The sequence below is a fragment of the Trichosurus vulpecula genome, chromosome 7, assembly GCF_011100635.1.
Source record: "Trichosurus vulpecula isolate mTriVul1 chromosome 7, mTriVul1.pri, whole genome shotgun sequence".
NCBI lineage: Eukaryota > Metazoa > Chordata > Mammalia > Diprotodontia > Phalangeridae > Trichosurus > Trichosurus vulpecula.
In genome coordinates, this window is record NC_050579.1 from 157,241,435 (window position 1) to 157,258,904 (window position 17,470).

The 17,470-nt window shown below is 40.2% G+C and overlaps 1 protein-coding gene across 2 annotated transcripts in view; it reads right to left on the bottom strand.

Moving 5' to 3' along the window:
- FIG4 (FIG4 phosphoinositide 5-phosphatase) overlaps window positions 1-11,127 on the bottom strand; it is a 144,281-nt gene extending 133,154 nt beyond the window's left edge. Inside the window, exon 1 of one of the 2 annotated variants that reach the window (XM_036769036.1) lies at window positions 10,919-11,127. In XM_036769036.1, the coding sequence (XP_036624931.1) occupies window positions 10,919-10,981 (63 nt within the window). In that variant the 5' untranslated portion in view covers window positions 10,982-11,127. The remainder of the gene's footprint in view (window positions 1-10,918) is intronic. The other variant, XM_036769037.1, reaches the window with a different exon arrangement.
- Window positions 11,128-17,470: the final 6,343 nt, after the last annotated feature.

Below are 17,470 nucleotides of genomic sequence, written 5' to 3' on the forward strand. Positions count from 1 at the left end.
CTTCTTTCCAATCCCACTGTGCTTCTCCTATTCTCCATGATCTTCCAAAGGTCACTGCCAGGGGCCCAGAAACACATCTACCAGAACTTTTAGTCCTTAGGATGTAGTTCATCTGGGGCAGGTGACTTGAACTCATCCAGGATTCATCCAACACAGCTGGATGCTGCCATCTCCTAATTTAACCTGGAAATCTCCTTGGTAATCTCCTTCATTATGGTAGCGACCCCTACAATTCATATGCTAGGCTAGCTTGTTCACCCAGAACTATCCCAATACTAACAGAGAAACATCACCACCCCCACCACCCCACAGCTATACTCCAATTCTCGCCGCGATGTGGCAGAAGAATTCACTCCCCCTACTCACCACTATAGTTCAAGGACATCTAGACCATGCAAAGGCCCTTCTCTGCTAACCATTGCCTTTTTAGTCCTCACCACTCTACTGCTCTAACTGTTGAAGCAAGGTCAAGCTCATTTAACTCACAATCACCCTTAAAAAACTGCTGAGAAAGAGTTATGATATTGACTAGTCATTCCTTTCAGCCAGAGAACTGCAGAGCTCATCAAGACTTCACTCACCAGGATGCTACATCATCCAGTCAGCTGTCAACCAGCTGATCCACTAGCAAATCACCTCCAGAGCCTGTATTTTACCTTTCTTTTTCCTTTTTAGACCAGACAAGGAAGTGAAAAGCAAAAGGCACTTCTGAAAGGCTCACTTCTCTCCACCTGTAAATGGTTTTTTGTTGTTGTTGTTGTTGTTGTTGTTCAGTCATGTCCGACACCTTGTGACCCCATCTGGAGTTTTCAATGCAAAGATACTGGAGTGATATGCCTTTTCCTTCTCCAGCTCATTTTACAGATGAAGAAACTCAGGCAAACAGGGTTAAGTGACTTGCATAGAGTGCCTCAGCTAGTAAGTGTCCGAGGCTGAATTTGAACTCTGGTCTTCCTGACTCCAGCTCAGATCAGCACCAAGAAGAAGTCAGTTGTCTTCCCATCTTCCAATAAGCATCATTCTTTATCCAATCAATCAGGAATTAGATGCAGAAATCTTATCAGCTCACTCAACTTTAACTGACTTCTTCACAGAGCTTTGCCGGAGATGTATTTTCCCCATCTACTGTGTTCTTCACTGTCACAGCTCAAAGCATGCCCTCCTGGTACAAATGAATCAAGTTTCCCTTAAGAGGTTAAAACTCATAAACTTCCCTTTCTGTTACTTATAAAATCAATGGTATTTATTCAACCATCCCATGGTCTCCAAACAGATATTTATCATTTTGTGGGTTTTACACTCTAAGCCTTAGAAACAGTTGCATGCAAATGAGCTAAGAGACCACAATGCCCTACAGCCTCAGCCATTTCTCAGTCCTCTAACTGGTCCTCTTAACATCCTATATTTGTGAAAATTATTTCTTCACACTTGCATTTTATAAGTTTTTAGTATATACAAGTTCTTTTCCTGCCTCTTTCAGTCACTAAACTGTTCATGCATAAAAGGGGCATGACCTTACTTCTTTTAACTAATTTAATTTAATCACAAGGTGATTTAATCCATTTTATTTTCATTTTCTGCCTCTTTTGGCAACCAAGTTGCTTACATCTTATCAGAAAACTTATTTCCTTCACACATGGGTTTTATCAGGTTTTATTCAATGTTATTTTTCTGACCCTCTCAGCCACCAAACTGTTTACCTATGAAACAAGAGCATCCAACTTATCACAAAGTGATAATATGGATAGAGCAGTGAATTTTATGTCAGGAAGACCTGAGTTAAAATTCTGCCTCAGACATTTACTGTGTGGCCTCCAGGCAAGTCACTTAAAATGAGAAGATGACCTCTGAGGACCTTTTCAGCCCTAAATCTATGATCCTATACTTGATTTTAATGGAAACTATATTATCACGTTATGATAAGATGGATGCTCCTAAGTACATGGGAATTGATGTTTTGTGAAGCAAATGCAACACTTGATTTCCATGTGTATGATAATGTCACTAGTTTGAATTCCCATCAGCATTTTCATACTTGAGGGAAATGTTTACATAAGGTGCTGTCCCTTTAACATGGGAGCACTTTGGTTGCTGAAATGGCCATAAAGACAAAATAAATTAGCATCTAAGAATGTAAGGTAATGTTTCATAGGCAAACAGTTTGGTGGCTGAGAGGGTTTGAAAAATAACTCCAAATTCCTGCTCTTGCTAAACAAGAAATTCTCTGTTGATTAGAGTAAATACACCTATTTTGCAATAGTGAAGTTACTAAAAAGCCTTAGTCCCTAAGTCTCTAATAGAGAAAGGCAAGAAGAACAAAAGTGAGCTGTGGCTCTAACAGTGACTGAACTAGGGAAGAACATATTTTCTAAATGGCATAGAATAGTGGAGTTTTATCCCAGAAGGGGAATTATGTCCAGTATTAACCTACTTTCTTCCATTTGGAGAGTAAAAGCACTGGCAAGAATATCAGGGTTTAGGATAGATGAGGGAAGCTCATGAGTAAAATTTGGTGTTACAACTACTTTAAAAATAACATCAACACAAACTAGCATTAGGCATCCTTTCCCTTACAATCTCAAATGGAAATAGGTTAACTGAAATCTGCTATTGGCCTTTAGAAGACAGTACGGGGAATCACATCTGCTCCTCCCATGTCTAGATACTTTACAAATTCTAGGGGTGAGAGATCCCACCTAGTCTCAGAAGCAAATCGGAGGAAGGAAGCTTTGAGAAATGGATAAGAATTTGCATATTTGTAAATTTTATTCCACAAAGCCTTTTTTTTTCATGTTCTTGCAATACTAAACATTTAGCATGGATGACAGCGACCTCATGTGGACTTAGCCAATTCATGCTGCAGGAGAAGAAAATATGTTTGAACACAGAAGACAAAATATCTCTACTGCCCTCTGGTGTCCAAGAAACTTCATACTTGGCACTTTTTCATAAAAGCACAATATCCTCTGAATTGTTTAATCCATTCTTCTGCAAGGACTCTGTGACTAATTTTTCACATCTAGTCAATTCAGATTTAATATTATACACCAAAATGGATCTCAGAATCTCTGGGCTTAAAATTGTCCTGAATTGACTTTTCCTAGAATTTTCTCCCTCTCTCACCCAGCCCCAAGTTTCTAATGATTTCTCTGCAGGACTTGTCATTGATGTCTAATAAGTAACATACAGCTTATATTTTTAGATATTTCATATTAGAAAGTGAAAAGTCAAACTAAATCGTTTAGGGCTGAGAGAATACAATCACCTCAATTAATGTACCAAGACAACAAATACTTAGGGATGGGTATCAAGAGCAGACCCCTGACAGGCAGCAAGGGGAAAAAGCAGGGTTACCGGAGGGCTTTTCATTCTAGACCAATAATTGATATCAAGTCAATGTGAAGTTCTCATTCAAGGTACAAACCCCGTATTCAAGACCTCATCTTTATTTACACCTTCACTTTACCATTTTCAGCTTTGGTGACTTAAGTATTGTGAAAAATGATTTTTCTTAGTAATCAGTATCTTGGAGACTCAAAGCTCCCCCCCCCCCAACCCCCCAAAGAAAAATCCCTTCTCTAAAGTTCTTCAGAAGGACATTACTGATAATGAGATTGCATTGAGTCTTATCCTGGTCAAACCCCAACCCAAGTCTGAATTGATTTAATCATAGTTATGGAAGCTCCATTGTGTTTTGCTCAGGCTTGGATGAAGACAGATTTTTCTGCCTGGATAGCCCAAGGCTGGGAGTGGTCTAGTATGGTTGGGGGGGAGGCGGTGGTCTAATAGGAAGTTATTTCTCTGTCCAGAGGTAAAATGATGGTGGAGTGATATCAGACCCTGTTGAAAAGGTATATAAACTGGGCATCCCAACCCCCAAATCAAGCCAGTTCTAGACTGGCCCCCTTAGGTGGGCCGTATATGTCGCCAGCTTGAGAGAAATTAAAATGTGGACACAACCTAATTTCATTTGTCTCTTAGAACAAACTCTGTGAAAGGTTAGCAGTATCTTTTCCTCCTTTTTATGTGTCCTACTTTTGAAATTCTCTTTTCTTTTATCTGTTCAACTCTTTGATGCATATAGAAATCACTGCAGATATGATACTTTTATATGAATAATTGTGACATACCACAACTTGCATATTCAGATAAATGATGCCACCTTGGGAGACTACACACTTATTCCAATGATGTCGCCTTTGCTCAAAATAAGTTTTAGAAATCCTCTAGGAGAATTGCCTTCAAAGCTTGAAGAACGTTGCTTTGAATGTGGTGCCATTCAGTAGTAGCAAATCTTTATCATTTGAAAATGGATTACATCAAATCAAATTTACACAACTCACTATAAAGGGTCAACTGTCTAATGAATAAAAAAAAGCTAAGTCTAGTGAATAAGGTAAATATTCAACTAAGGTGATTTTTTAATTAGAAAAAAATTCGTGTTTACAATAAAGCAGTAAGGGCTTTTTTTTCATAGTTCTTAATTGGCTCAGAAAGCAATTCCAAAAGAGTTCAAAAAATGTTTTCAGCAATGTATATTATTCGTATTCATAAATATGTAGCCTTCCAGAGTGAGGAACTTAAAGGGTAACATTTTTTGGACTTATCTACATGTATAAGTTCTGGTATATGTGGTATGTTTTTTAAAATCAGTCCCCTTAATTTATAATTGAATCTTACACAATTTACAATCAGCATGCATCCTTCCAAAAGTTCTAAGTTCCTTATAAGTCAAGGTTCATTCTAAAGTCAACTCCCCCATAAAGCCTGAGCCCACTATCCCAGCCCTGAGTTGGAAGTAATCTCTCTACCACCTGAACTCCCTCAAGCACTTTGTACTCCTATGTATATTTGCATACATACATATACACACACATATATTAGAACACATACTAGATTGTAAATATCTTGATAGCAAAGATGGCATCTCACTTGTCATCCTCCTAGTGCCTTGCACAGCACTTGACGCAAAGTACATGTTTGCTAAAGTCTAAATTGGTGGATGAAGGATATAGTCAGGGTCCTATTCCATTCACTAACAGATGGCAATGTGGTATATAGAGTAGAAAGAGCATTGGATTTGGAGTCAGAAAATGCGGGTTTGCTTCTTGATTTGGCTCCTTAACAATCTTGCTACTTAACTATTAGTGCTACTAAACTTTCTGGGCTTCAGTGTCTTGATCTATAAAATACATGAAATTGGACTAGATGATAGCTAAGGTCTCTTTCAGTTCAAAATCGCATGATTATATGATCAATTAGAACTACTGTTAGAAACATGGTGATTGGGTCCCCAACAGTTTGTTGGAAAACTGACCCATAATACGGCCGAACTGTAGGACCAAAACATCATATATCATAAAACAGTGTTTCTGTTTAAAAACAAAAATTATGTTCAGAATGGCAACTTGAGATTTCAAGGATTCCTCCATCCTTCCCTCCTCCCTCCACCCAAAGCATAAGAAACAAAAACATGAATTCTCTCCTCCTTCCACTCTAACCAATGCAAATGTAGATTTCTCCTTTCGAAAGTCACTGGTTCTGGTCCTGTGTCCTAGAGAACATGTTTGTACTCCAGCCCTCTGGATGTCTGGGAGGAGGTCAGAGGGAACCAAAGCAAAGTATGAATGATTTAGAATATACAAGGAGACAGAAGCTCTAGGGTAAGAAGCAGAACAGGTACTGGAAGAGGGAAGTCATGAAGAGTAAAAAGAGTTTTACTTTCCATTCCATTAGCAGGGAAGAGAGGAAGGTTCCCATGGAGGCTTCCCTTCCTCTAAAGTCAACAACTAACTAACTGGTCCTGGAGTATAACTTGAAACATCTGGTCCATAAATTTCAACAAATTTCCAATATTTCATCAAAGAATTGTGCAAAGTTTAAGGAAAGAAGGCACAGCACCAGGAATGCTTCCAGAATTGAATTCACAAGGCTATTGTGACAAACAATAAATTTTGGGTTATTTGTTGAATTGTGAAGGGTTTTGCGATCTTTAAGGTGTTTTACGTATATATGAGTCATTACTTTTCACCATAAACACTTGTTCAACATTATATCACATGACTTCCAAGTAACATGGCAGCTTAGACACTTTCTCCAAACTCCTTTAGCTCTCTAACCCTCCAGAAAGGGAAATCATCAGACATAAGCAATTATAGCTAAATCGACACAACAAAGAAGAGAAAACAGGGTAAAACCCTTATGAACCACATTAGGTAATTCTAATCCTTCAGGCACTCACTCAGTATCATTTCCGCATGATCCTACTCTCTTCCAGGAGGAACACAAGGTGACCTGAGGTTTGTGCATGAGGTCTGTATTGGGATCTCTCCCCGCACTGTCCTGTAGAGACTTTTGAAGAATTCCCAACCCCAGGCCATTTCGTGTAGCTGAGAAATAAGCAGACTCACCTGGACCCCTGATATGTCTCTGGAAGTCCCTAGATTACCTAATTAACATCTTTGGCATTCCTTTCACTTGTCCGTTTTCTATATGAGCCCCAGCACCATACTCACTAACCTGCAGGTTCCCTTGGAACTTCACCTGCTTTTGCTAAAGCGTTACAATAAACTTTTGCCACTCGACTAAGAGAAGACATGAGTGTGCGAATTTGCTCCAGACAAGACAGCCTTGGCATGCAGCTGAGAAATAAGCAGCAAAAAAAAAACAACAAAAAAAAACTTGCCGCCTTCTGATGGGGGCCCAAACCTAGGTTAGGGAACTACTGAGGTTACAAAGACTGACCAGAATGCCTTTTCTCCTCCCTTCAAAAAGCTGATTTAGTCCAGCTGGAAAAGAAAATGAGGAACCACAAAGAAAGAATTTGGGTGGGAGTTGGGGGGGGGGGGGTGGAATGTGCATATCTGCAGTGGGCCTAAAGGAAAGGAGGATGAAACTTAACTAGGGCTGGCCCTGCCCCTCCAAGGGTACTCAGGACAGAGACACAAGCCAGTGGATACTATCTCCCAAGGCATGGGGACTAAGGCAGCCTGGCAGTGAAGCTTTTTATATGTACCCACCTCAAATGAGGAGAAGCTAGAATAAGAGTCATGGGGGAACACAATAAAAAAAACTGGTGAGGTACTTGTGCTCAGGCTCCAGCCCTAAAATCATGTCTCTGAAAGCCTCCAATCTCTCAATCAGCCCCTAACCTGTGAGAAAAATTTCCCTTGTTGCAGAGCACATGCAGGCCTGACTCTGTAATTCCTTTTATCAGAACAGACAAAGGGGTGCCTGGCCCAAGGATTTTTGTCCCTGGCTGGCCCAAGGACTCTCCCTCACACCAGATCCCCAAGGTCCATGCCTCTGGCAGCTAAGCAAAAACTGTCTTTTCTCCCACAATGTCTGATATCAACAAAGCTATCTCTGCAGACTCTCTGTACTTTGCTATCCATAGATTACAGGCACCTGCTCCCAAAGACACCTGGACCCTTGATATATCCCTGGAAGTCTTTGGATTACCTCGGCATCCTTTCCCTTCTCCCTTTTCCATATAAGTCCCAGCACCATACTCACTAGCTCCCAGGTTCCCTTGGAACTTCACCTGCTTTTGCTAAAGTGTTACAATAAATTTTCACCATTTGACTAAAAGAAGGCTTGAGTGTGTGAATTCGTTCAAGGCATTCTCAGAGTGTCAGCACCCCTAACCTCTTCAAAACCAAAACATCAAAGATTTTAAGAAAAAAAAAAAACAAGTCCAGAGAACAAGCAGCTAAATCAATAGCAAAGAAACTAAAACCAGAAATATGAGCAGTGGATTCTCAAATTGAACACAAAGCTCTCTTTACAAATATTATAAGACAAAGGAATGTGAACTAATAAAATATAGAATCTTGTATGCTTCCAAGGGAGGGTGAAACAATAAAAAGAAAAACTGGCCCAAAATTGGTCATAGGAGAAATTAAATATGTAAAAAATATTAGAAATGAATAGAGGTGAAAAGTTAGACTTTTCAATGCAGAATTTTAAAATTCAATAAACGAGTTAGAAACAAATTAAATCTACAATGGAAGGAATCTCTAAGGAAGTCAAAAATTAACTTAATAGATTTGGAACACAAAAATAGGGAAGTGGATGTGGCAGTATGAGAAGCAAAATGTAACAACACTAAAAGAATACATTAATGCTGTACAAGCCCAAGCAAATGAAAAAAAGTACATAGGAAAATAGCACGTTGTTTAAATATTCTTCATGATTATGGCCTTACAATAAAATTACTTTCTCGAAAACATCTTTTAACACATCAGAAATTGGCAGATGTAACAAAAGACAAAAAACATAGTATATGTTACAGGGAATGGGGGAAGAGAAGTATACTAATGCACTGATGGAGTTAGCTGTGAATTGATCCAACTGCTCTGAAAAACAATTTCCAGCTACACTGGAAAAGTTACTGAACCCTCTGACTCACTAATACCACTGTAAGGCGCTATAAGGCCCCAGGGAGGCCAAAGACAGCAGGAAAAGTCTCACATACACAGCAATCTTTATAGCAACATTGTTGGTGTTGTCAAAAAACTGGAAACAAAGTGGGTATTCTTTAACTGGGGAGTAATTGAACAATTTGTGGTACCAAAACGTAATAGGATACAGTTGCATTTTAAGATATGACGGAGGTGAATTCAGAGAAACTTGGAAAGACCAATATGAACTGATGCAAAGTAAAACTATTTTTTCAATGATTACAATACCACAATATAGAAAACACTAAAAGGCATTAGTGCTCCAATCAAGGCAATAATTAAGCCTGATATCAGAAGAGTGGAGGTAAAACACACCTTCCTCCTCCTCCTGACAAAGAGCTTATAGACCACAGATATAGGAAGAGACACAGGTGAATTCCTACACAGGAAAGCATTCTGCCAACAGTCCACAGCGTATGAACACCAAAAGAGCCCAGCAATCTGTGGCTCAGGATAAGGGAAAGATTACAACCAGAAGAGACTTTCCAGTTTATTTATAGTTGTATAGATGAAGCCTGCCCTCTATAGTTATGAAATCTAAGACAACACAACAGTAGCATTTTGGCACTATAGTAATGTTTCTAAATCAGGAAGCAACTACCAGTGAATTTTACAGAAAGGACAATAAGGTTGGTCTGGTGTCAAAATGATACTCTTGTTGTTTTGTTTTGATTCCATAAACATCAATAACCCTTTTACCATGAGGTACTATCTGAAGTTTTTTTATTAATAAAGTATATTTTACTATTGCATCTTTTGCCCAGGATTTAGTCAAGTTTTTGGTGAAATCTGTTTAGAGTTATCAAAGCTTTTAAACATACTGGGAAACTCACTGTGACGCTCTCCTGGGATTCATGTCACAAAATTCTATTATGAGTGTATGATCAGCTCCTTCTGCTGTGCCCTAAAACAGATTCCCTTGGAAAAAGCACAACCTTTACTATATGCCCAATTCCATGGTATATAAAAGTGTTATAGCATGATTTCCATATACAATTTTGTTATAGTAGTGTGCAATCTGCAATGCACTTTAATATTTTACATTGAACAATAATCATTACAACCAACATGCTTCAATTCATAAAGAGAAATAGTGAGTTGACTTTATTTTCAAAAGATTCAAACAAAATTTAAATATTTCCAAGTCAACACGAATAGGTCCCTGCAAAACATATTCTACTAGTGAAATTTTTCACATCCATATAAAGGAATTAGAATATTTTGTATGACATGTTTTGTCCCAAAGATGGTGCAAGAAAAATATTTAAATATTACAAGTAAAATAGAACTATTTTATTCACATGAAAAATGCTTACTGGGAAATTATATAAAAACCGAACAAACAAAGGAGATACAAACAATCAAAGGGGGATAGAAAATAGTCATCTGCTGCTACTAGCAGAATCCAACTAAACACCAATTGTAATATTTTCAAACAAACAAAACAGGAAAGAAAAAAGCCAGCTACTGTTGCTAACACAGTCCAATTAAATGCCAATCATAATATTTTAACATGAAGCCCAAATATATAAAGTTTCAAGTTCATAAGTCATAATGGGAACATTTTCATTGTTAACATGGATTTCATGTGCTGTGTTCATGTTCCATAGGAACATAGATTTCACATCTGTTTTCCGTGTATTCCTTCCGATATTAGATGAATTGTAAATGAAAAATTGCACTTAAAAGATCACATGAGCAAGTTCTCTGGGTGCCCTAAGCAGCTTTTGAAAGCGTATGTCGATTGTTGCCAGTATACTCCTGATTTAACAGATACTTGAAAAAGAACAAGGACTAAACAAATGCAATATTCCTCTTACGGTTTAGGGCCAGAGACCCTCAATCATGATGATATTTTAAAACCCAAATACATAGTTTCAAGTTCAGAAGAAAGTCCTAAGTCAACGTTTTCACTCTGAACATGGATTTCACATGACACAGAACAGAGGACGGCTGACTTTCCCAGAACTGTGACTTATCTGTGACTTAAGGAAGTAGAGGAGAGGAAACTTAGGGAGTCATAGGATTTTGAACTAGAAGGGACTGTAAAATCATAAAGCATGACCCTCTTATTTGACAGGAGGTAAAAATGGAACTGCCTCTGGAGTCCGAGGACCCGAGTTCGAATCCTGCTTTTGTCACTGACTACCTGCGGAAGTCTTGAGCAAGTCATTGGCCTCTCTGGGTCTCAGTTTCCTCATCTGTAAAGTGAGAGGATTGGTCGAGATGGACTCTGGGCTCCCTCCCAGCTCTAAATCTACGTCCCTATGAATGGGAAGCTCCGAGAAGGAGTCACTTGCTCAAAGTCACAGAAGTAAGTGAGTAAGCGGCAGACAGACGGGATTCGAACGCCGGGTCGTTTTGCCTGGTTCCATCCCACCCGGTCAGTGTGGAATCCCACCGCGCCCCGCCCCCACCCCACGCCCCGGGTGGGCCAACGCGTGGTCACTACTCACAGCTCTGGTCTCATAGAGCACCAGCTTTTGGACCGAGCTGATGATGGGGGCCGCGGTGGGCATATTGGCGGGGCCGGCAGGGGGACGGGGAGAGAAGGACAAAAGCAGGCACGTCGAGCCTTCAGTCCAGCGCAAAAGACCTGGAAGTGGGTGTAGCGGGCATCCCGCCCTGGGTCTGTGGGTGCTAGTAGTGACAGCAGCGCTACTTCCGGATCACTCAGGACGGTCAGGCCCCGCCCCAATCCGGGCAAGGGCTGCGCCACCGACCGCTCTCTGAGGCGGGAGGCGCCATCTTTCTTAAGGGAAACGGGAGGGTGGGAGGGACATAGTGACCGACGATTGGCTACTGGTCTGTCGTGCTTGTCGATTGGTTGGATTTCTTTGACAAGCTCCTCCAGGAAAGAAATTTCATTTGTTTAGCAGAAGGGAGTTTGCTGTTCTCCACCGAGTCATGCTTATTATTGATCATTCTCATCCTCATCCTATGAGTTCTCATTGAAGAATGAACTCTTAAGATTTGGCTTGAACTTGGCTAATAGTAAAATGTGTTTTGAATGACTTCACAAGTGGAGGTGGTGGTTGTTAATGTTCAGTCGTTTCAGTTGTGTCCGACCCTTCGTGACCCTCTTTGGAGTTCTCTTGGCAAAGATACTGGAGTGGGTAGTATTTTTCAGCATGAGTCCTCTGGAATTGTGGTGGGTTATTGTGTTCATAATAGTTACTAAGTCTCTCACAGTAGATTATCTTTATAACGTTGCAGTTACTGTTTAAATTGTCTTTCCTGCTCACTTCGCTTTGCATCATTTCATAAAAGTCTTCCCAGGTTTTTCTGAAACCATCCCCTTCATCATTTCTTACAGCACAATGGTGTTCCATCACATTCGTATACAATAACTTGTTTAGCCATTCACCAATTGATGGGCATCCCCTCAGCTTCCAATTCTTACCATCACCCAAAAAAAAAAAAAGCTGCTATAAATATTTTGGTATATTGGGTTCCTTTTCCTCTTTCTTTGGTCTCTTTGGGACATGGACCTAGAAGCAGTACTGCTGGGCTAAAGGGTATGTACAGTTTAATAGCTTTGGGGGAATACTTCCAAATTGCTTTCCAGAATGATTGAACTAATTCACAGCTCCACCAAGGCTGCATTAGTGAACTTATTTTCCCATATCTTCTCCAACATTTGTCATTTTCCTTTTCTGTCATCTTAGCCAATATGATAGGTGTGAGGTAGTTGGTTTAATTTGCATTTCTTTAATTGATAAGACCACTTACAGCATTTTCTTATGACTTGATAGCTTTGATTTCTTCTTCTGAAAACTGTCTATTCATATCCTTTGACCATTTATCAATTGGAAAATAGCTCTTAATATTAATTTGTCAAGCCTCCAAGAAAAATATGAATTGGTCTCAGACCATGGAAGAGCTCAAAAAGGATTTGGAAAAGCAAGTTAGAGAAGTAGAGGAAAAATTGGGAAGAGAAATGAGAGTGATGCAAGAAAACCACGGAAACACAAGTCAATGACTTGCTAAAGGAGACCCAAAAAAATACTGAAGAAAATAACGCCTTAAAGAATAGACTAACCCAAATGTCAAAAGAACTCCAAAAAGCCAATGAGGAGAAGAATGCCTTGAAAGGCAGAATTACCCAAATGGAAAAGGAGGTCCAAAAGACCACTGAAGAAAATACTACCTTAAAAATTAGATTGGAGAAAATGGAAGCTAGTGACTTTATGAGAAATCAGGAAATTATAAAACAGAACCAAAGGAATGAAAAAATGGAAGACAATGTCAAATATCTCATTGGAAAAACCAGTGATCTGGAAAATAGAGCCAGGAGAGATAATTTAAAAATTATTGGACTACCTGAAAGCCATGATCAAAAAAAGAGCCTAGATATCATCTTTCAAGAAATTATCATGGAAAACTGCCCTGATATTCTAGAAGCAGAGGGTAAAATAGAAATTGATAGAATCCACAGATTGCCTCCTCAAAAAGATCCCAAAAAGAAAACTCCTAGGAATATTGTCGCCAAATTCCAGAGTTTCCAGGTCAAGGAGAAAATACTGCAAGCAGTCATTAAGAAACAATTTGAATATTGTGGAAACACAGTCAGGATAACACTATATCTAGCAGCTTCTCCATTAAGGGATAGAAGGGCTTGGAATATGATATTCTGGAGATCAATGGAGCTAGGATTAAAACCAAGAATCACCTACCCAGCAAAACTGAGTATCATGCTCCAAGGCAAAATACAGATTTTCAATGAAATAGAGGACTTTCAAGCTTTCTCAATGAAAAGACCAGAGCTGAATAGAAAATTTGACTTTCAAATACAAGAATCAAGAGAAGAATGAAAATGTAAACAAGAAAGAGAATTCATAAGGGACTTACTAAAGCTGAACTGTTTTGTTTACATTCCTACATGGAAAGATGATGTGTGTAATTCATGAGACCTTTCTCAGTATTAGGGTAGTTGAAGGTAATATATATATATATACATATATATAGACAGAGGGCACAGGGTGAGTTGAATATGAAGGAAAGGTATCTAAAAAAATAAAATCAAATTAAGGGATGAGAGGAATATATTGAGAGAGAAAGGGAGAGATAGAATGAGGTAAATTATCTCACATGAAAGTGGCAAGAAAAAGCAGTTCTGTTGGAAGGGAAGAGGGGGCAAGTGAGGGGGAATGAGTGAATCTTGCTCTCATCGGATTTGACTTGAGGAGGGAATAATATACACTCAATGGGGTATCTTACTCCACAGGCAACTAAGGGAAAAGGAATAAAAAGGGTGGTGGGTGATAAAAGGGAGGGCAGATAGGAGGAGGAGGTAATCAAAAGCAAACACTTGAAAAAGGACAGGGTCAAGGGAGAAAATTGAATAAAGGGAGACAGGACAGGATGGAAGAAAAGTTAGCCTTTCACAACATGAGTATTGGGGAAGTGTTTTACATAATGATACATGTGTGACCTATGTTGAATTGCTTGCCTTCCTAGGGAGGGTGGATGGGAAGGGAAGAGGGAGAGAATTTGGAACTTTTAAAAGCAGATGCTGAAAAAAAAAGTTGGTTTTGCATGCATCTGGGAAACAAGATATATAGGGAATGGGGCATGGAAATCCATCCTGCCCTACAACAAAGTGAGGGGAAAGGGGATGGCAGGGAGTGGGGTGACAGAAGGGAGGGCTGACTGGGCAATGGGGCAATCTGAATATATGCCATCTTGGAATGGGGGGAGGGTAGAAATGGGGAGAAAATTTGTAACTCAAAATCTTGTGGAAATCAATGTTGAAAACTAAAATATTAAATAAAAATGATAAAAGTCAAATTTATCTCAGTTTCCTATACATTTTAGAAATGTAATCTTTTTCAGAGAAATTTACTGCAAGGATTTTTTACCTTTTCCTGCTTTTCTTCTAATTTTAGCTGCATTGGTTTTGTTTGTACAGAAACTTTTAAATTTTATGTAATTAAAATTATCCATTTTACCTCCTGTGACCCTCTCTATCTCTTATTTGGTTATGAAATCTTCCCCTATGCACAGAACTGACAAGTAATTTCTTCCACACACCACTAATTTGCTTATTGTATATTCTTTTATGTCTAAAGCATGTACTCATTTTAAGGTGTTTTAACAACCCAGCTAGCACCTTCAATGGGGGCATAAGATCCCTCCCCGATGCCGGGACCCAGGGGGCTGCCGGAAAAGCACAGGTTCTTTTTATCTGCTTAAACAAGGAAAGCATGGTGAAGGGGTTGACCAGCTTACTTTAATCCAGCATTCAGTTAGCATACAGACAACATTCATTTAGTTCAGGGGAAAACGCCAGCATTCAGTTAGCATTCAGTTAGTTCAGGGGAGCATACGGACAAGCATCAACAGACCAAATACAGATTCATTGACTTACTTCAGGGGAAGAAACCAGCACCCTGAGGTTCAAAACATTCATTTAGTTCGGGGAAAAACCAGTACCTCAAAACCAAAATACAAACAAATTACAAATAACAGACAGACCCAATACAATTCGTAGTTACCAACATCTGGGCTCAGCCCAAGAGCAAGGGCTGGCCCAGAGTCACGCTTCCCTGCCGCTGCTCCCATACCAACCGGAAAAGGAAAAAGAGAACTCTTCAAGCTGTCCTCTCCCCTCTTATAGGGTTTTTGACATCATCAAGAACCGCCTGAATGACCAGGGCTGATTGGTTCTTGAGTTGGCCCCTCCCCCTAGCGTAGACATTAACACCTCCCCTCAGCCAGCCCCATGACTCATCACACAGGAAGTTGTCTGCTTCCTGGCATGCTCTCTGGGCTTCCTGCCCCGGAAGAGCAAGCCACAGTGTCCAGAGGCTCAATGAGGTAAGCTGAGTCATTCAAAGAAAACAAAGGCCATTCTGGTTACACTCCACCCCTCACAATGTTCTAGGATGCACAATCCAATCATAATTTAAATTAAATTATATATCCTAGAACATTGTGATCCAATTACACAGGAAACAAACACATCATTCACAATAAAGCAAAACATATCATTCAGTGACATTCCCAAACATTGGTTAACGATTCAAATGCGATCCACCCCTAGATCCCAGCAAAATAATCTCTTCAATCATCCCCAAAATAATTAATAATTCAAATGTCCACCCCTAGATCTTTGTATCCATTACATAGGATCAATAACATAACAATAAAATATAGCAAGAATAACACAAAATAAGTACTCAAAACACTATCATCATTCCCCCCGCCTCAAACAATTGGGGCTCAAAATCTTGGGGTAAGGGGTGAAGGTCTCATTTTCCATAGCTTCTTCATGCTGAAATTGGACGTAGAGCTGTGCCTGCCCCAAAGAGTCCCATTCCAGAGGTCAGTTCTTTCAGCCAGCTGGCAGGAATTCCAGGAAGGCAGTCAGCTACTTAGGCAGTCACCGGAAAGTGCAGGGTACTTAAGCCTAAAGGAGACAGAACTAGCAACAAAGTTAACCAAAACAAAGAACAAAAAGAGTAGGCAAGTATGGGCTATTATCCTTTAAATAAAATCATCTCAAAGAACAAAAAAAGTAGGCAAGTATGGGCTATTATCCTTTAAATAAAATCATCTCAAAGACCAAAAAAAAAAGTAGGCAAGTATGGGCTATTATCCTTCAAACAAAATCATCTCCAGTTTGGTTGAGATTTCAGTTATGCAAAGATCCAATATCAGAAGCCAAACTCAGGTGGGAAATGTTTCTTTTCAAAAGGAACACGCTGAGGAAGCCAAGAGGATCCCACCCTAGATGGAGACTAGGATTGTCCTCCCAGCCTTTCCCCAGATGTACAAGCTTTCCTCTGTTAATCACATGAGGCCACCTTCCGTCCGAGTATGACTTCATCTGGCTTCCGTTTTACCCATACCTTAGCTCCCAACTTTATTCTATCAATGGAGCAAGACCCTTTTGCTCCTGTTTCAAAACTCCATGTACAATATAATCTCAGGACATTGGCCCTTTCAGCACAGTCCTCCGGGGCCAGGCTTATCAGCTTAAGCCCTGGGAGGAAGGGATTATCTCCTGCTCTGTGCCCCTGGGAAACCTCACCCAGCACTTCCCGACTGGCCTGTTTTCCTTCAGGCCTTCCTTGCTCCTAAGGCTCCAAAGTACCCGCCTGTTTTCCTTGCTCCTGAGCCTCCACAGAACCATAGCCGCCTCAAGTACAAAGAGCAGTCCAAAAACAGGGAAACATTCAACCAACCCAGCACCCCAAAACGCCATGCTCTCTTGTTAAAGCCAAATCCTGACCAAGACTACGCCATATGTTTTAACAACCCAGCTAGCACCTTCAATGGGGGCATGAGATCCCTCCCCGATGCCGGGACCCAGGGGGCTGCCGGAAAAGCACAGGTTCTTTTTATCTGCTTAAACAAGGAAAGCATGGTGAAGGGGTTGACCAGCTTACTTTAATCCAGCATTCAGTTAGCATACAGACAACATTCATTTAGTTCAGGGGAAAACGCCAGCATTCAGTTAGCATTCAGTTAGTTCAGGGGAGCATACGGACAAGCATCAACAGACCAAATACAGATTCATTGACTTACTTCAGGGGAAGAAACCAGCACCCTGAGGTTCAAAACATTCATTTAGTTCGGGGAAAAACCAGTACCTCAAAACCAAAATACAAACAAATTACAAATAACAGACAGACCCAATACAATTCGTAGTTACCAACATCTGGGCTCAGCCCAAGAGCAAGGGCTGGCCCAGAGTCACGCTTCCCTGCCGCTGCTCCCATACCAACCGGAAAAGGAAAAAGAGAACTCTTCAAGCTGTCCTCTCCCCTCTTATAGGGTTTTTGACATCATCAAGAACCGCCTGAATGACCAGGGCTGATTGGTTCTTGAGTTGGCCCCTCCCCCTAGCATAGACATTAACACCTCCCCTCAAGCAGCCCCATGACTCATCACACAGGAAGTTGTCTGCTTCCTGGCATGCTCTCTGGGCTTCCTGCCCCGGAAGAGCAAGCCACAGTGTCCAGAGGCTCAATGAGGTAAGCTGAGTCATTCAAAGAAAACAA